Raw genomic sequence first — 20,798 nt, 5'->3', positions numbered from 1 at the left:
TGGGGATTCAGGTGCATTGAGGAGATACTGGTCAAAGGACACAAAACGACAGACTAGAGGATTAAGTTCAAGAACTCTATTGTATATCATGGTAACTGTAGTTAACAATATACTGCACACTTAAAATTCATAAAAGAGTAAATTTTAAGTGTTCATACCACAAAAAAGAAAAATATGAGGTAACACATATGTTAATTAGCTTGAGGTAGCCATCCCACAATTTACACATGTATCTAAATATCACGTTGTACATCATACACATAAAATTTTGTCAATTAAAAAAGAAAAAGAACAACACATAAATATTATACTCAAAGGGGCTGGGGATTTAGCTCAGCGGCACAGCACCTGCCTGGCAAGTGCAAGGTCGTGAGTTCAATTCCCGGTACCAGAAAACAAAACAAAACAAAACAAAAATGGAAATACTATACTCAGGTTTGTATCTCAACAGAAGTGTTAGTAATTCTGAAACTACTTTAAGCATATTCTAGTATTGAGAACACAGGAACACATATTTATGGATGAGAACAAGGTTTCTTACCACTGGAGCAAAGAATTACAAATAAGAAAAATCTAGAAAGAGGTGTTTTATTGGGGACCAGGCTGAGAAAAGTTTAAGCTGCTAACCACAGAGATCTCTAGATTATTGGAAAAGCTCATATTCACAGTCTCTGAAGACAAAGTAACACTGCATGCAGTTCAGGGAGCTGAACGTCATTCAAAGGATTCGCAATCAATAAACTGACAGCTTTAGAGATAAGACAGTTCTCCTAATCAACAAGACTGACTGCTTGAAATATCTTTGTTCTACCTTCTCAAGGCCCTGCTCATTTTCTCAGGCTTTTGCCTCAAATATGCTCTCCACTTCCTGTCCCCCGCATGAATTGCTAAATATCCAATAAATGCTGGCTGTCCAGAGAAGTCTTTTTCTTAGCTCCAAGGGAGTTCTGACCTTCCTAGATCCCAAAACCATACTGCACGATCTCTTTTATTTAAGCCTCCACCGTATACTCATAGGAGATTGATAGGTATATGTTAGAAGAAGAGCTCCCAATACACAAATAAAGAAAAATTTAAGTAAGAAAATAAATGATAACAATGGACTCTAACTTGGGAGAATAAAATAGCTGTTTTAGTAGTAGAACCCTATTTTTTAAATGAAATTCTATAGACCCTGCCCAAAACATCATTGGATCAAGGTTAACATTATTACACTCAGAAAAAATATTCACAACATGTGTCTCCTAATGTGCTGTACTTCAGAGGTTGCAAAATCACTTCTGTGGTGCTTATGTTAAAAACATATAACCTGAATCTAATAGTAAGCAAGCATTAGACAAGCCCAAGGGCAAGGAGTACCTACAAACTAAAGGGCTAATACTCTTAGCACATGTTAAAACCATGAAGACAGACATTTGAACTATTCCAGATCAAAGACTAAGGAGACATGACATTTTAAACGCGTGTGAATTCAAAAAGAAACAACAAAAAGAACATCAATGAAACTTGAACACAGTACTATATGTGGACTAGTTAATAATATGCTAATTAGTATCAATTTGATGATCTTGATTACTATTTGGGGATTATCTAAGTAATAATTGACAAAGCTGGACAAAATACAGAATTATTTCATTAATTTTATAACTTTTTAAAAGTCTAAATTATTTCAAATGTAATAAAAAATTTAAACTCTACTGTGTAAAACACAGGGTAGGAGAACAAGGTCTAACCTGTATCAGTTTATGGTGATTTCCATAGTTTAAATCAATGGTTTCACCTTCATGTTTGCCAAGGTTCATTTGCACAAAATAGATGACTTAAACTAAATTTATGGATTCCAAATTCTAAGGAACCTCTGGGCAGGACAGGGGAGTTGACCAAGTAAGCAGCCAAGGCTCTGTTACCCTTCAGTCAATACAATCTTGCTTCTGTCTGCTTTATTTGTAAGACTGTATGTGAGCAGAGAATTCTTCTATTAAAAACAGCAGCTTAAAATACTATTTAGTGTAAGAATCAACTATAGATACATCATAAACATGAATGAAGCTCAAAAACATTTTGCTAAGTTAAACAGGGCCCAGACACAGAAAAGTACATATCCCATTATCCCATTATAGGAAGTCCTAAAATAGGCAAACTAACATGTATATTATATATATTAAATCTATATCTACACATTCTGTATACGACATATTACTATGTATGATTCAGTAATACAAATCATTAGTTGTTTGGGGCAAGGATAGAGACTGGGAAGGAATACATGAGAACTTTCTGGGGAGGTAGAAATTTCGATTTTTTTATTGGGTGGTGGTTACCTCAATGTGTACATTTATCAAAACTCATGGAACTATAAAATTTTATGAATAAACTTTATTGTATTAATTTTTACTTCAACAATGTTGCCTTAAAATTAATCTCAAATCTTGGAAATCCAAAGGAATGTCTGGTGTCTAATTCATTTAAGTCTACCTGTGCTTTGCTGAGTGCAAAATTTAGTTTCAAGACAGCAAAAGAAAACGGAAGAGCAAAAGCATGGCCAAACTGAGCAAATTCTGGGTTAAGCGCTCAGAAATTAAATTACAAATATTTTATCACATACCTTATAGAAGAAATACTGTACAAGATGGGCTATTCTCACATAATATAGATGTCCATGAGCCAACAACAGTTTCTTTAAATGTTTAAACTTCGGAACAGAATAATCACTATTCCTGGCCGCTTGTCGACCTTCTTTGCCTTTAATACCTAAAAAGAGAATATATCTGTAGGGTGAATATTTTAGAAAATATGTAATCCCCTGATTTATTTTCATATTTTCAAGCTGCTTAAATATCACTGGTCAACTGGATAGTTCTGCACTTTTTTTAATATCTAAAAAGGGATTTCTTAAACAGTTATACTGAGACTAACCAAATAAAATTATAACTAAATTTAATAGATAGGGGCTGGGGATTTAGCTCAGCGGCACAGCGCCTGCCTGGCAAGCGCAAGGTCGTGAGTTCGATTCCCTGTACCGGAAAACAAAACAAAAAAAATTTAATAGATAGCTAGCTATTTGTAATACAACATGAAACAAATTATAATCTCAATCATTACAAAGCCAAAGTCATAATGACAAAATTCCACCTGAAACTATTTTTAAGACATTCTGTAAGTGCTTAAATGTGCATGACACTGAACTTGGTACTAAAGCAACTCAACAGACCTGGGGTTTGTGGGCCAGGAATTCAATGAGAAGATGAAGTCTATTCACTGAACAAATCTCTGATTAGGAGCCCAAGAATTCTAGGGGCTCAAGAACCTTCAGGCCATCTCCACATTTGAAAACCAATAAGTAGAACTTAAAAGAGTTCCAGCTAAAAAGGTCTACTTCTGAATGGAAGGAAGAATTTGAGACTCTCAACCGCTGTACAGTAATCCCCAAGATATTAATTGCATATATGCCTCCAACCCACTGCCCCCCTCAAAATTGCTGGGGTATTAAGTTTGTTACCTAATAATAGCCTGACAGAGGAAAAAAATGGTACAGGTGGTAGAAAAGGTATTGCATATCAACATATGAATTCAACACTATAGCCCAAACTACCCATAAATAGCATTATGTGGAAAACAAGCCAATCATTTATCATTTCACAGCCTCTAATAGTTAAGAATCTCAAAGGATACAGTAAAGCAACACAAGCAATCAGTCTAGCCAGCGGCAGAAAAAAAAATCAATAAAATTTCACGCATGCTGTCAAAACGAAAGCTAAACAATGAATTGTGTTGCCAGTAGCTTTAGGAAATCCATTTTCCTGGGTAATTATAAAAATATCCTCTAACTTTGCTTTGCTACATTCCCTGTGGGGCTTAGACCTTGTGATGATCATTATCAGATGAGATCTTTCATTAGATTACCCATTTTTCTCAAATCCAAATTCAAGATCAACCACCAAAGGAAATCTCTAAAATATAAGAGGATTCTACCTAAAAAGCAGTATCAATAATTTATAGCTGTTATCTCATTAGATGTTTCTTACCTATTCCCACATGGGATTCCAAGATCATACTAACATCATTGGCACCATCACCTATCGACAGTGTTATTGGGCTGCCTTTTAAGTTCTTCACCATTCTGACAATCTAAACAGTAAATACAAAAGAAGTATAGAAACGGTCAAAGCAGAATGTGAGACTGGACTACGTGTAATGGACACTTTGCAAATAAAAAGGTAGGTTTTTTGCATATATATATATAAATGATAGTCTTGAGTCCTCAGATGCACAAGAATACAGCCATTCAAAAGCTAACACCAATACTTACTTGTTTCTGGTTCTGTGCACACATAAATTTTCAAATACTTTGCCTACCCTGCATATCAGAGGTCAGAGGCCAACATGTTTCCCTGTTGGCCCATCAGAAAACAATGCTTTGGTTACCTCTGACTCTCTCCTCCTTGGTGACACTGCCATCTCCCCTAAGAGCACTCTAACCCTTTTTCCTAGGAACTTATATTAAATGTTTGCACCCATCTGGCTGCTAACTAAACTTCACTAAATTTCCCACTGTCCAATATGGTTTGCCCTCTCCTATGAGATGGGCACACTTTCAAAGAGGCATCTTGAAGGGGGGTGATATTTGCAGAAAGATGTCCAATATACATGTACAAAGCCTGCTGCTATTACCCAAGTATCTTCGAGATGTAAAAATAATACAGTACTGTGTTCATGGGCAGCTGAATAAAATGTCCATCCCTGATATTAAAACACTCCTGCTTTGGGTTCTTCAAAACCCTGTCCTGGTAGGGTTACTTATGGGAAGTGTCTTCAGTAAACAGCTGCCCTCCCACTCTATGTTCCAGATAATCGCTGCTTGCCACATCAATGGTCAACCCCCTCGTGGAATTCAGCAGCCTTAAAAATGCTTAAATAATTCAATAGCTCAGTAATGCCTCACAAAAGTTGACCAGTTACCATAAATGAAATCCATTTAAACATAACTGAAGTGATTACAAATAATTTATATGAGGCTAAGCACCCTATAGTCTTTTCTTTAAACAAATTTAGTCAGACTTTAGTTGTATTAAACAGCAAAAAAAAAAAAGTAAAAAAAAAAATAAACCTATACCTACTTCCATTTAACATAAAAAAGATGGAACTAAGAAACACCAGCTTTCCCCCAGTCACTTCTCTGGTTTGGCTCTTAAAAACTTTACCATATATAAGTTGGACAGAAATAACCTCCAAGAAGGACAAACTTAAAACAATCCAAATTAAATTTGTTTTTGATGGGCTACAATACTAGTTAACTAAGTACACCTATTATACCGTGCACAGCAGCAATTTGCACTTCAAGGAATAAAAACTACAGCCAGAGAAGGTCTAGAGAAGGGCAATAAAACTGTAAAGGGTGGCAACCTTTGCATGAAAATGTAGATTAGATTAAAAGACAAAAGTGTATTCTCCTATTGAAGGATATAAGATTAGGGACTGTAATCATGAAAAGTTGGGTTAGATAAACATGGGGTTTACCCTAAGGCCACTCAGATTAAGAATGTCTCCTTAATATCTAGGATAGGTTTCATGAAGGAAATAATTTTTATCAAAAACTTACTCATCAACTATAATAACATGCAATACACTATTTAAAGCAATGCTGTAAGATCCAAAAGTAAGATAGAGGCTTGGTCACACAACTAAAGAAGCATATAATGAAGTAGAGATTAGTCATGAATACAAGTACATTAGATAACCAGATTCATACCACTAGATAATAAATCATGGTGCAGGAATACACATCATTAAAGCTGTTCAAATAAGAAGGCCTATGATATCAGAGAAGGGGGAGGTACTGCATTCCAAAATTATCAGGCATTATTTTAAAGAAAAAAGTGTGATATAAATCATGAAATATGAATAAGATTTGCATGGAAGAGGAAGAAGTGAACATTCCACAGGAAAGGAATGGCATAATCAAAGGCACAAGGACAAGTAAGTACTGCATGGTACACACTCAGAAAATGGATCTGGTGTGACCAGATCAATGATTTTTCATACGGAGTGCATGAAAAGACATCAGAAGCCAGATCAAGAGGGAATGGTATGTACTATGAAAGTGCTGGCAGGGTGCAGGAAAAACTGTAAAAAAGAAAGATTAGGAAAAAAAGAAGTTACAGCTAGTTACAGGTGAAGTTTAATAAGTTATTAAAAGTCTGGAAAAGACAATGTACTGGTGATGTGAGACCACATAGAAGAGTAAAGTATGGGGGAAGTCAACACAGATTTCAAGGTCTTCAGTCTAGGAACTTGGGAATATAATGAACTCAGTCACAGAAGTAAAAGATACTGGGTTCAGCATATCCATTAACACTGAGGGTGCTAGAGAAGGTAGCATATGGTAGGTAGCCCTTGATCTGAGTTCTATGCCATCTATCCTAAGGGACTATCAAATTCCTGGAAGTGTCTATGAATGAACGAATGAATGAGTGAGTGAGTAGTATTTTAACAAGATTAATTGGGGAGTATGGGAATAAAGATTGGAGGTGGAAGGGTGAAAGCAAGAAGACCGGGAGAGTAAATCAAATACTCTATATATAATGTTGTAAGTGTTTGGTTTAAATTTGCCACAGCAGATTTCAAAAGATGGCAAAGAAATAAGCTATGACGTGGAATCTGAGCATTGTTTTAATTTCCATGTCTTGAATGACAGTAATATTGAACATTTTTTCACACATTTGCCATTTGTACTTCTAACTGAGAAATGTGTACTCATCTCAGATGCCCATTTTTGGACTGGGTCTTTAAATTTGGGAGATATGTTTTTTTTCACTTCTTCATATGTTCTCAATATTAGTCCTTTCAGGAACAAATGGCAAAAATTTTTTCCAAATCTGTGGGTTGTCTCTTCACTCTGTTGATTTCTTCTGCTGTGAAAGGCTTTTTAAAAAGCTTAAGACATTTCTAGGTAAATGGATGCACCTTGAGACGATACTCTTAAGTAAAATAAATCAGACACACATGTGGAAATATCACATTGTTTCTCTTGTGTGCGAAACTTAAAGTGTAAATAAAGACCAAAATGTATAATAGATATTGTGAAATAGGAACACATTGTTCAAATGGGAAAGGGAACTAGGGAGCGGGGAGGGGGAAAGGAAGGAAAGGAAAAGAAAAAATGAGAAAAGAAGGATGAAATAGAAGTAAAGCATTTGTATATAAGGAGGGAAAACACGGGTTGAAGGGAGGGGAGGGGAATGGGAAAAAAGAGGAGTCAAGATAGACCATGTACAGGTTCAAATTCCCTATGATGAACGTGATCATTATGTATATCTAAATTGTACCAATAAATTTAACTTAAAAAATAAGCCATGACAAAAGGTAGATAGAATCAACAGAACATAGTGGCTGTACATAGGGAAAGAAAAAGGGATCAAAAGTAGTTTTGAGATTTAGAAAGCAAAAGAAAAACAGCATCAGTAACAAGAATAATGAAGAGGAAAAAAAAAAAACTAATCTAAAGAAGAAATTGTAAGATTTGTCTTAGACACTAGAATTTAATGTGACAATGGGGATTCCGTATGAATCCGTCTAGCAGATAGCTGGAAATAGGAGATTTAACATCAAGAAAAAGGACCAAAGATGTATCAATGAGAATCAGAAATAGATGTGCTAATCGAGACATAGACCATAAAATAAGAGGCACAAGGAAGACTTTTCTCAAAAGAAAACTGATATTCAGGGAGAAGACCGCAGATAAAATAAAAAGATCTTAGGTTACCAAAGAGAGGAGGACTGTGGATCAATACAGAAATCAAGGAAGAAGAGTTTTAATGAGGATGTAATTGACAATGTCAGCTGTGCTAGAGAAATGAAAGACAATATAAGGACTGGGCCAGCCTGCCTGCAAGCAAGAAAGGAGAGTATTAAGAACAGAAAGAACAGGATACATGGGGCTAATGTCTCTGGGGAATGAGGAGCGATGGACTGGAGGAAGCACACACCAGGTGCTCCTTAGAGAAGGCTGGAAGGTGAGAAACTGGACAGCCAACTTGAAGGGACAACATACAGCTAGGTTTAAAGCAATTTGTGGGCCCGTTTAGATTAAAAAGTGAAAGAAGCCAGGGAAGAAGAAATTAGATGGTAACAATGGCTCCTTGAAGAAACAAATTAAAAGTGAACCAAACATGTGCATGTAAGCGTCTAGAAGGACCCAGAATGTACCATGAACTAATCTGCACAGTTACCTGGGCTTTCTGTAGTGGTGCCATCCGGCAGCACAGCACCGCAGTACACTTCATACAGATCTGGAGGAAAATGTTTTTGTAATTGTTTGAACTAGAGTCATGACTAGAATTTAGTATGAGTGACAATGTAGAACCATCAATAATTAATCCATACTCCTGATGTTCTGTCCATGCTCTGAAAAAGAAAACAAAAGTCAATGTTTGTTTGAATCTTTACACATTTGTACCCAAAATCCTGACTTTTTAACCACAGAAGGAAGGGTCCCAAAAGAGATGAGTCATCATTCTGGTTCTTTAACTGTTCATTCCGAAGAAGCAAATGCCTCTAATAACGGTACAACAGTGAAATTCAGTCAGATCTTCAAGAATTAAGCTTCCCGGGCTGGGGATTTAGCTCAGCGGCAAAAGCGCCTGCCTGGCAAGCGCAAGGTCATGAGTTCGGTTCCCGGTACCAGAGAAAACCCAAAAAAAAAAAAAAAAAAGAATTAAGCTGCCAATATAGTTGTCAGTATGTTCTGAAAAGTATAAAAATTAAGGAGGCTGTAGAGTTTGCCTCTAACAAAGTCAAGGTGAATTTGGGAAATTACAGACCAATCAAAGTAATATAAAATGATACTCTGATATAAATACAAATCAACAGTTAGTCTGAATCTCCTCAACCACAGAGAAAGACAAAATGGATGTGGGAGAAGCAAATCATAGGAGATCTTTCTTTAGTATCTTTGCCTGAGTGGGAAAAAAAAAAACCTAGCCATAGAATATAGCTTCTCAAATATGACAGAGCATCTAAAAGATACGGTGCTGATAGCAAATGCCGTAATATACACGTATCATGCCCTAAAAAGTATAATTTTTTTAAGTATCATTTTATACTAGCTTAGGATTCTCAACTCTACACTTCCCATCAGAATCATTTAGGTAGCTTTAAAAAAATTGTCCAGGTCAGAGGCTTATCACCACACTGATTAAATTAGAACACCTTGGTCAGGACTTGGTCAGGTAAGTATATTTTGAAAGCTCTCTAGGTGGTTTCTCATGTGTGGCCAGGACTAAGAGGTATTAGACACCAGGAAAGACAAATGTAATAAGGTGCCAAGTTTTTAAGACAAATACGTGGTAGATAACTTAAAACTGGTCTATCAATTAACTTTCCCCCCAATTATGTGATGAAAACAACCATCATTCAATTTTTGCTCAGGGAATCTCTGGTACCTTTGAGAACCACTGCAGTGGAAGTGTTGGATTCCAGAAAATCTCAGTTACAGATTCACTTCTAATTTAATACTACTCAAAGTTTAACACACAAAAGAATCATGTGGGGATCTTGTAAAACTGCAGCTTCTTGGCTGGGGGTGTAGGTCAGTGATAGAGTCCTTGCCAAGCATGTTCAAGGCCCTGAGTTCCATCCTCAACACCACAAATAAATAAGGAAGCAGACAAAATACAGATTTTTTTTTTTGAGACAAGGTCTCACTGTGTAGTTCAGGCTGGCCTTGAGTTAACTATGAAGCCCCGGGTGGCCTCGAAACCATGTTGATCCTCCTGCCTCAGCCTCCCGAGTGCTGGGATGACATGCATGCACCACCATGCCAGGCCCAAAATGCACATCTGATTCAGTATATCTTGGGTGAGGTGTGACACTTTACATTTCTAACAAGCTGCCTAACAACAATGGAGCAGACATTCTATGGATCAAATTCTGAGTAGTAAAAGTGTAATATACCTCAGCATCCTTTTATTCCCTATTTCTGTGGTAGATACTGCTAACATCATAATAATATCTTATACTTATCCATACTAGGCTTCATAATTTTGTGGACACATTTTATTCATTAATGACATATTAATCATGTGTTCTTCTCTGCTCATGTACAGAGCTGACTTACTGGGTAGAAAACTGCAGCTCAATAATCAATCATGGAATATTTATAAATACGAACTATAAGCAGGCCATATGGGAGAACACAGAAAATTACTGACTAATCTTGCCTTGAAGAACAGAAAATCTCCTTGGGGTAATAATTTTACATGAGAGAATATTATATATAACCAAAGAAAATAATAAATAGTTAATACCCAGTTAATGGGACAACAGATCCACACAAGAATGAACAGTGGATTAAGCTGAATGTTGGAGGGCACTGTGAAAGCAAGTGAAAAAGTCACTTGAGGGTTCTGGCTTGATCTCAATCTGTGGGTAATGGAGAACCACACTCAAGGTTTCAGAGTAGGGTAGTGAGGTGGACAGAGCTTCTTTAAAGACTACTCATCCGGAAGATGGCAGTAGGCGTCCAAGTCATGCAGTGCTAGTGGTGAGAATGTGAGCATGGGTAAGGCTTGGGGGCTCCTGTGGCAAAGGTGATTCTGAATCTGAAACGTCTGTAACTCAGAGAAAGACCACACTACTCCAAACAGATAATCTGGAAAAGGGGGTAATCTGAGATGCAGATGGTGTGTTATGTTTTCCAAAATGCCTGGCTTTTACAAAAGCAATAGAGGGGCTGGGGATTTAGCTCAGCGGCATAGTGCCTGCCTGGCAAGCACAAGGTGGTGAGTTTGATTCCTGGTACTGGAGAAAAACCAAAATATAAATAAATAAACAAAAGCAACAGCGACCTGCCGGATAGAGCTATGGACTGAACTGTGTTCATTTAAAATACTTATCTTAAAGCCTTACCCGCAGGGACTATACTGGGCCTTTGAGAGGACAGAGCGTTTAGGTTAAGTCAGGATTTTAGGTCTTGGAGATGGGACTGGTGACTGTTATGGACTTCATTGCATTCTCTAAATTCAGTGTTGAAGTTTAACCCTGATGGCATTTACAAATATGAGATGAAGACAGAGACCTTCGGGAGTAATTATGTGTAGATCAATCTGTGAGAGTGGGGCCCGCTTGTTGACATTACTGCCTTTATACAAAGAGACACCAGATCTCTTCCTGCCATGTGAGGGAGGCAGGGACAAACCTGCTATCTGCAAGCTAGGAAGTCGGTCCTCACCAGAACCCTACCATTCTGGCATTCTGATCACAGACTTTCAACCTCTAGAACAAATAAATTTCCGTTGATCAAGCCATTCATTCTGTGGTAATGTTATGGCAGCGCATTGAGATCAAAAGGCAAACGGACAAGTAAAATGCATGTAATTTGTACTGACTTTTTAAGAACCATTTGGCTAAAGGAAACATTTCTCATTTGTAATTAACAAAAGCATGTTTATTCTCACTAATACCCAAGTATCAGAAGAACAACAGCTGTTTTAGAATTGGCCAGAGCCTCATGAATGTGGCCTATTCATTTTTAAGCTTATTTAAACATTAGGGGGAAAAATAAAATAAACATTAGGGAAGAGGACACAGATACAGCACAGCTATTAAAAGCATGGATACATTGTACAATTGGATAGACTTATTCGATCCTTTATTAGCTGTATGATCTTGAGCAAGTCACTTCGAGTTGCTGAGCTTGTTTTCCTATCTGTAAAGTGAAAACACTAAGATTGCCTAACTGGGTTGTTCATGAAGATTAAATAAGAATCATCATACAAAGCACTTAACACTCTTCTAAGATGATAAGGTATACTGAAGAATGGAAAATAAGTATGTAGTAGGGTCTCTGCAGTTAGTGCAGGCATATCTGATGGCATTCTAGAAAACAAATTCAATTTACTCATGGCCATGGTAAATTTAGGGAATTAATTTAGACAAAGGTTTTTCCTTTTGTTTTTTTGAGGGAAGGTCTCACTATATAGCACTTGCTGGCCTTGCACTCACTTACGTAGCCCAGACTGGCCAAGAACTCACAGCAGTCCTCGAACCTCTACCTCCCAAGTGCTGGGATTATAGGTACATGCTACCACACCCAGCCCTAATTTAGACAACTGTGGGGCTTGGTCAGAGGAACTACAAAAGATGTATCTATGAGCTCTGAATTGTGCATCAGCAGCTTTCCTTGAGACGCAAAGATACTCTAAGTTTTTCCTATGTAGGTAGTTGAAAGCAGAGCCAAGGAGATCATATTAACAAGTATCTGGTTCCTTTTGGAGTTCTGATGTGTAAGATTCCAATTGGAAATAGCTCTGGGGCCTGAAAATAATGGAAAAAAAGAAACAAAAAAATTGTTATTTTTCAGGTTCCTCAAAAATTAAAAACAGTACTATAATATGATCCAGCCATCCTACTTATCATTCAAAGGAAATGAAATCAGTATTGTTATGGTTGATGTATTGTGTCAACTTGAGTCTAGAGGCTTGGCTAAGTGATTGAGCAGTTCTACGTCCAGGGTGAGAAGGACATGCTCTTACCGCTCTGGGATGTTGTCCATTGTGTCAGTGTGAGAAGTTTAGAAGGTTAACTGAGTGACTGAGCAGGGTGGGTCCTTACTTTGTGTCATCCTGAGCCTGTGCAAGAGGAGGGCATGGAGATTATGTGAGAGCTACACGCCCCCTGGGTGGGGCAGCCTGCTTGCAATATGAGGGAGGGAAAGAGGCTTGTCCCCCCTTTTTTGCTCTTGCCATTTTTGCTGTGTCATGCCACCCTGAAGTGTTGCCCCTGGTTCATGCCACCCTGCCTTGGAGCCAGCTGAGGATGGACTGAAACGTACACGAACTCTAAGCTAAATAAACCTTTCCTTCCCTAATTTTGGGTGCTGGGTATTTTGTCTCAACAACAAGACAGCAGTAACCAAAACAAGTGCGTTGATGAGACACTCTCATGTCTCACTGGCACTCCCATGTTCCTTGCAGCACTATTCATAACAGCCAAGAAGTGGAAACAATTTAAGTGTTCATCAATTGACAAATACATAACAAAAACGTGGTAGACAGGCACCATGGATTACTATTCAGCCATAAAAAAGAACAGAACCTTGTCATCTGGGACAACATGGATAGAAATTGCATTATTTTAAGTCTAAGTCAGGTACAGAAAGACAAGTACACCATGATCTCACTCACAAGTGGAACCTAAAAACATTCGTCTCACAGAAGTTGCCAGTGGAATAGTGGCTAGTAGAGTAGGTGGGGAAAGGAATGGGAAAGGTTTATCAGTGGGAACAAAGTTACAGTTAGACAGGATAAAGAAATTCTGGTGTGGTGTGGCACAGTACAGTGGCAATAATGCAGTGTATTTTAAAGAGCTAAAAAAGGCATTCTGAAATTTTTTTACCATAAAGAAATGATATATGTTTGAGGACACAGGTATGTTTACTATGATTTAAACATATTATATATACATGTATTACATTATCCCATAAATATATACAATTTTATGTTTTCTCCTATTAGTTAAAAGAAATTAATATTAAAAGGTGAGCTTCTTTTCTAAATCTTGAAAAGGAATTTACTTTTAATTTAAAAGAGGCAAAAAGTACCAAATAATTTCAAAATGTACAGCTAACCAAGTCCTCAGGGAAGGTTTTAACTTCTAAGTATAAAACACCTGCAGACAGAAAATGGTAAACCACAGAAAATGAAACTTTCTCCACAAGCAGCTGTTATTTATATCTGTACCAATGTCTAAACATAAGGAATTGGTATACTTACTTTTTAAGGCTTCTAGCACTTTTAGGAAATTCATGCAGCAACTTCTTACGATACTCTATCAGTAATTCATGTAATCGATCTTCTTTCCTTTCACTTTCTTCAATGGTTTTTGTGGTGAGTTCCAAGAGTTCAGTGCTGGTTTGGAAAAGGCGACAGGCATAGCAAGTAGATTTTGCTGTCTCCATCTTGTCCCCAGTAAGCACCCAGACTTTCAGGCCGGCTGCATGCAGAGCTTCAATAGTCTCTGCAGCTTGATCCTGTAGCCTAGAAACACAAGGAAACCTTGTTATCCTCTTAAAATTTCTGACAGTTCCTGCAAGAAGGCTTGTTAAAAAGAACATTTTTACAATTCACAGCAATGCTAGAATCCTGACACCTTATCACAGTTGGTTTTCCTTTACTTCTTCTGAGAGTGCTATCTCTGGCACAGTCTTACTTATTAAAGTGAATTTCAAACACTGAAGTTCAGAAAAGTACATGGTATCTCTTGAGGTAATTGGTATCCAACAGCAGAATTGGAAATCATCACTCTCAGCTAAAATGTTAAGAAACTCACCTAATGTTTAAATTCACTGTCATTTTAGCATATTTCATTATGTTTCACATCTCATCATACAAATTCCTTAACACAGTTGAAAATGCCAAGCGTCAAACATATTGCAATCAGATATGGAGGGAAGTTAGTGAATCCCCCACCCTGGAGGAACTTGGAAGAATAGGAAAACCAATCATCCTGAATGAGAATGTAAGCATAATTCGGAAATTCAAGAACAGAAAGATACTGTTCTTTCCTTGGCTTCTGTTGGCCACAGAATTAACAATGGAATTGGGTTGAATAAACTGCATTAGAATTTGAGGACTTTCCAATGTGGCTGGATATATATTTGTAAGTTTTGTTTGGATACATCTCCAAATTTACATCTATAGTTTTTTTCCTCCGTCTCCACTCTTGAATAACAATGAAATTTAACTAAATAAATTCCATTGGAATTTGAGTACTGTACCTTCCAACGTAGTTAAATATACATTTATGATTTTTGTTTGGTTAAACTTCATAATTTAATTTGTAATTCTTTTCTCCTTTCTCCACCCGCCCCCGCAGTACTGGGGATTGAACCAAGGGTCCTGCACATGCTAAATATATTTTCTACTACTGAGCTATGCCCTTAGCCCTTTTTTCAAAATTCTAACATAGGGTCTAAATTGCCCAGACTGGCCTTGAACTTTAGGATCCTTCTGCCTCAGCTTCCCTAGAAGCTGGGATTACATGTACACGTTACCATACCTAGGTCTATCTATTATTTTTTCACACTGGGGTGTTAAGTATTCAGATCTAGAATGCCCCTCCAAAGTCTCCAGCGTTTGGGGGTGCTATATGTATCAGTGGAGAGGCAGGATAAATGGATAAATGGATATATTCAACTATGAAGAGTGGACTCCTCATCCACTGAAGAGTTCAGCAGCTGAATGTGCTCTTAGGAGGAGGGGCCTGGTTGGAGGTGCGTCCCTGGGGGCATGACCCGGACAGGTATATTCTCTTCCCTTGTTCCTCCCTCCTCTCTGTTTCTTGGCTGATACGGTGAGCAGCTTTCTTTGCTGTACCTTTGGCCATGCCTTTCAGTCTCAAACTCAGTCAACTTTGGTCTGAACCCACTGGAAACAGAGCCAAATAAGCCTCTCTTCCTTGAAGTTGTAGGTGTCTGGTGTTATGCTTCAACAACAAGAAAGTGACTGAGACAGAACCTAGGGATGTCCTGAGCAATATCCCTCGCTAAGTCACTAAGTTGCTAAGCGGGGCTTGAACTTGGTATCTTCCTTCCTCACCATTCCAGAGTGCTGGGATTATAGACATGTGCCATCATGCCTGGCCTGCATATATTTAGAAGACTCCTAAAACATTAAGAGTCAAAATCTTAGTTTTGCAAGCAGATCAATGCCAGAATTCTACAATCATGTCTGGTAGAGCTAATCCTGTATGTTTAAAGCATATTATTTTAAACTATCCAAAAATAAACTCTGATCTGTTAAACTAGGTTATAATAAGCTTTTGTGCTACAGTTCACTCTTCCCTGTATTTCCTTTTTGCTCATCTCTGTTAAAATCTTACCCATTCTTCAAAGCACTGCATCAAATGATGGCCTCAATACCTTTCCCTACAGATGGGAAGACTATTTCATAAATAACTGTGTAAATAAATGGATGGCTTAACAAACATTTAAGAGACCTTAGTGACAACTGATATTTAATGTAAAAACCATTCCTAGAAACAGTTCTAAACCCAGTGAAATTTTTATAACTGCTAAAATAAATCTTCAAGCACATTTAAACAACAAAGCTAAACCGGATATTTCAAACTGTTAATAAATTACTAATCTGGCACAGATCCTGCCCTAAATGACTGGTCATTAAAATAACAAGAGTATCAATTGCTAGTTACCTGTCTTCTACTGCAGTGGATCCAATTAAATTCATATTGGTCTCAATATCATCAAACACCTTTTCCATTTTTTCTTCTCTGTCTTGTAAGGCCATTTTTGCCTCTATGAGCTGTCTGTTAATTCTTTCATAATCATCTGGAGCAATTTCTTTGAAGGCTACACATAGTGTCCGATACCCATCCTAGAAGCAAAGCAAAAGATCCACAGTTATCCTAATTACAGCTGAAGAAAACTACATACTTTACATACTCTTTACGAACATGTACAAGAGTAATTCTTACACAATTCATAAAAATGAACAGACTAATGAAAAATGTAACATTCAATTGGGTTCAAAACAACAAAATAATAACACTTTTAATAAAGATTCTTAAAAAGTCCTCATATTCTGACCAAAACATTGCCCCAAGATGTTGTGCATTAAAATAATATAAATCATTATTTTTTTATTTTATTTTTTTTAGTTTCTTTCCGGTACCAGGAATCAAACTCACGACCTTGCACTTGCCAGGCAGGCACTGTGCCGCTGAGCTAAATCCCCAGCCACTTTTTTTTTAATTTTAAAAGTAAAAGGAGGAAAACATTAACAGACAACCTGAAAGAGTTAATTTAACCTAAAAGAGTTAATTTAAACTCGGAGAAGTGATAGACATTGTGAAATGATAGGAAAACGCTCAAGGGTAAAGGGCAACTGGGATGTGGGAAAAGAGAAGGGAAAGGAGAAATTTTGTATGTATGTATATACAGGAAAGTTAACATAGTTGTTCTACTGTCTTCTATTTCTTTGCTGAAAGAAACTGTCAATGAGTCCTTGATTGATCAATACTGCATGTCTCTGTTTTCATGAGAAACCACTTTAAAGATATCAATATGTAATACAAGGGTTGTTAATTTCCTACCACTTTGTAACTCTGCATTGTCTGTACTGCTCTTTTGCTATTTTGTAAAATAATATAAATTATTTACTAAATCTTCAAATTCAAAAAAAGACCATAACTAAAGCAAAAATTCTTTTAAACATTCATTAGTACAGCAATCCCATAAATATGGTCAGCCCTACCATTTCTCCTTTTCCTTAGTGAGGGGAGGGACACAAGGCTTACCATTGCATTTCGTTCCACATGGGCTTTTGTTAACTCAATTTCGTGGTTATGCACCCTGGGAAAAACTGCTGAATCTGCTCCTTTACAAAAGAGAAGTATGTCTCCTAAAACAAAGAACCAAAGTACTTTACTTAAAATTTGAAGAATAGAATTTGAGTAAGAGATAACTGTTAAGGTGGCTTCTCCCATACAGCTGCTATACGTTCGTAGTCTGCCTTGCAATGCTTACCCAAGTGAAATGTGAAATCTAGAAATTCAGTCTGTCTTGAGAACACTTTTGGTCATTATAGATACATAAATAAGACAAGGTTTTCAACATGCACCTATATATACTTCATCCCATGAAATCACTGAGGACTGGGCTTGTGTCAAAGAACTGCAGCAGAATTTCTCTTTGACCAGTCAGTTATGGCCTAGGGAGTACACAGTGCATCTACAGATATTAAGAACAGAACTCAAGCTCAAACAGGCTGAAATCATTTTTAAATAAAGTATAACAAGTCAGCTTTCAAAACACTGGTTTGATTATTTTTACTGTGCACTTGAAAATAACTCTGTAGAAAGCTGGTACATGTGCAGCTTCAGATTAATTCATGCACCCAGAAAATATTCACAGTTGAGTACTAAAAGACACTATCCTTATAAGGCAAAGAGCTGAGTTCAACAAATTAAAAAGTATGGTTCTAAGGTCATGAACTATTTGTAGACCATTTCCCCCAACATGTCATCATCTAAAGGAGGACACATATGAAAATATGCACACATAAGAGCAGTGTAATGTTAAATGTTTTATTTTCTTTCACATATGCAGTATCTTTAAAAGTCATAAAACAAACTCCATGGTCATACACTAAAATCAATTCCATGACTTTGCAGTCACCAGAAAGTTTGAATAAAGTGGAATATGTTTCTCCAAGAGTTTGTCTGCAGCTTCCCACTTTCACATTAAAGAATCTGGAACAGATTTAATACTAAAAAGTAAATTACCGGGAAATAAATCAAGAATATTTTGAAAACAAACTTCCTGGGCCAAACATATGCAAGTGTGCACACATACACATGCAACTTTGAGCCTGTGAATGAAGCAAGAGCGCTCCTCCAAGGGTCTTTCAGAAGCTGAACAGAAAGCAAACTGCCATGTATCCTCCCAAAGACATAGAGGAGCCTGGGATGATGCTACTGGTTCCTCTGCAAAAGGCAATCTTTATTCTGTGAAAGAGCTCTGAGCTCTGGAATGAAACCAAAATTTCCTTTCCCAGAAGCCTGGCTCATTAAGCTCTACCTTACCTAATTCCACGGAATGTAAAGCAGTGGATAAACCAGCAACTCCCTATACTCTAGGTTTCTGGTGTTCATAATCCCAGACCATCCAACTACCCTGAGCTGCTGTCTCAGTGAATTACCATACTGTAATTTTGTTGGTGGTAACCAATAATGATTATGCTTTATATACCCAGGAAACACTCACACTTGACCAATAAAAAGATGAGTATTCTCGAGGGAAAGGAAAAAGAAAGAAGGAAGGGAAAAATACACACACACACACACACACAGAGATAGCTGGGATAATTGTACTGTTGGTGTCTACTGGTTTATTGACAGGAACAGGTACTGCTTAAATTTCTTTTGGCCAATTTTGCATACTTACATCCGGTAATCTGAACAACTAATTTGCAGACAACAATATGCAATTTAACAAACACTGTTGAATTCCTACCATCGCCTTTAGTGAAGTTCTGCATTGTTTCTGATGTTTTTTAAAATTTGTTTAATTGTTTGATCAATCTTGCATTTTTACATCTGGTAATCTGAGCAACTCTGTTCAAGATAACAATATGTAATCTAACAACCATTATTAATTTCTATCATCTTGTTTTTTTTTTTTTTTGTTTTTGCGGTACCAGAGATCGAACTCAGGAGCTTGCGCTTCCCAGGCATATCATCTTGTTTTGAAATTTTGTATCGTTTTTATTGTTGTGTTGTTCTGTTTTTGTCTTTGTTATTATTTCGCTATTATTTTTCTTCTCTTTAAAATATAAGTTTTTAAAAACATGAATATTCTGAACCACAGAAAAGCCACCCTTTCAGTTCCTATCTGTATAGCCAGAGCAGTGGAATAAAGTTTCATTTCCAAAAATTTACTGTTATACCAAGGGTTCTGCCATTGACAGTTTAGCAAACTGAACTTATGCTCCTAAATAAATATGTGAAGTCATGTATACACATTACTGCTTTCCAAGCCTAGATAATCTTATACTATTACATGAAATATTTCTCGTTCCTGAAATAGTTGATCAACATATAAAACTACAAATGGAAAAAGAGAAAAAAGTCAAACTTCTAGGATGCAAACCTCCTTGAGTCTTCACAATTACACTCATCCGTCGGCGGACGGCATCAAAGTTTAAAGTGTGAAGAAGTTCATACCTTTAAGAGAAAAAAAAAGGAAGAGTAAAACACCTGTACTATGTTGAGTAAAATAAAACACAATAGAAACATCTTAAGATATTTCAATATTTTAAATGAACAGAGTTGTCCTTTTTGAGTGAGGATAGCTGGCTGTGTATGTACCTAGTGCTTTCTCTCTTCTTTGGAGTTTCTCTGCACATAGATGCTGCTGTTAGAGAAAAGCAGTGTTTGTTAAAGGGTATTTACATCCTCTCACTATTACTTAAGACAGCAACAATGGAATACATACTAATGGAGAACAAAGAGCTATCCTACAAAGCCATATCCAGGGGTAATACAAATAGTCCCATTTTTACAATTATTTTTACGTTCATCTAAAGCAGTGATGGCAGATCTTTTAGGACTTTCAATGATTAAATACTCCACTGCGGCATGCGTGCCACGGGTTCACTGATCTAAGGAGTATCAACCATTGGCCAGGCACAGTGCTAGTTGTTAGGGAATAGAAGTGAATCTGCCTGTCTTCCTTCCCTAAGGGACTTATCACATGGTTAGGGAGGCAAAGGGCAATGAGATAACTACCTTCCCCCTCTCAGTCAGTCAAGTACCAAAATAAAGGCACTTGAAAGGGAGCCATGAGAGTACAGATGACAACAATCTAAACAAAGGCTTCCTGGGGCTGGGGATTTAGCTCAGCGGCACAGCGCCTGCCTGGCAAGCACAACGCCCGTGAGTTCAATTCCTGGTACAGGAAGAAAAACAAAACAAAACAAAAAAACACTTCCTGGAAGAGGTCATACATGGGCTGGGTTCTGTAAGAATGAAACAATGAAGAAAGTGCAGAGGCATAACATTCTGACTGCAGGAAAGAACATCAAAAAGGAATAGCATGGCATGACAACACATGAGGAACTTTAAGTTTTCTAATACCCAGAAAAGCCCTTGATAGAGGAACAAACAGCAAGAGATAAAGCAAAAGATACGCGGGGACTAAAAACTGAAAGGTCTGGGCTGCTTCAGAAACTTGGCCTTTTATTGTAAAAGCAACAGAAGCCAATGAAGGGTTTAAAGAGCAGAAT

The 20,798-nt window shown here is 37.2% G+C and overlaps 1 protein-coding gene across 4 annotated transcripts in view; it reads right to left on the bottom strand.

The window, feature by feature from the left end:
* Atp11c (ATPase, class VI, type 11C) overlaps nucleotides 1–20,798 on the bottom strand; it is a 172,743-nt gene that overhangs the window by 35,826 nt on the left and 116,119 nt on the right. For all 4 annotated transcript variants that reach the window (XM_013504485.1, XM_005404550.2, XM_013504484.1 and 1 more), the window contains exons 17-23: nucleotides 19,664–19,737; nucleotides 17,311–17,414; nucleotides 16,207–16,388; nucleotides 13,770–14,033; nucleotides 8,229–8,403; nucleotides 4,026–4,128; nucleotides 2,606–2,751 (exon numbers count right to left, since the gene is read on the bottom strand). In XM_013504485.1, coding sequence (XP_013359939.1) covers nucleotides 2,606–2,751; nucleotides 4,026–4,128; nucleotides 8,229–8,403; nucleotides 13,770–14,033; nucleotides 16,207–16,388; nucleotides 17,311–17,414; nucleotides 19,664–19,737 — 1,048 coding nt within the window. The remainder of the gene's footprint in view (nucleotides 1–2,605; nucleotides 2,752–4,025; nucleotides 4,129–8,228; nucleotides 8,404–13,769; nucleotides 14,034–16,206; nucleotides 16,389–17,310; nucleotides 17,415–19,663; nucleotides 19,738–20,798) is intronic.

This window comes from Chinchilla lanigera, unplaced genomic scaffold, assembly GCF_000276665.1.
Source record: "Chinchilla lanigera isolate Chin_1 unplaced genomic scaffold, ChiLan1.0 scaffold00088, whole genome shotgun sequence".
NCBI classification, from domain to species: Eukaryota; Metazoa; Chordata; class Mammalia; order Rodentia; family Chinchillidae; genus Chinchilla; species Chinchilla lanigera.
This window is presented reverse-complemented; position numbering and strand designations above follow the sequence as displayed.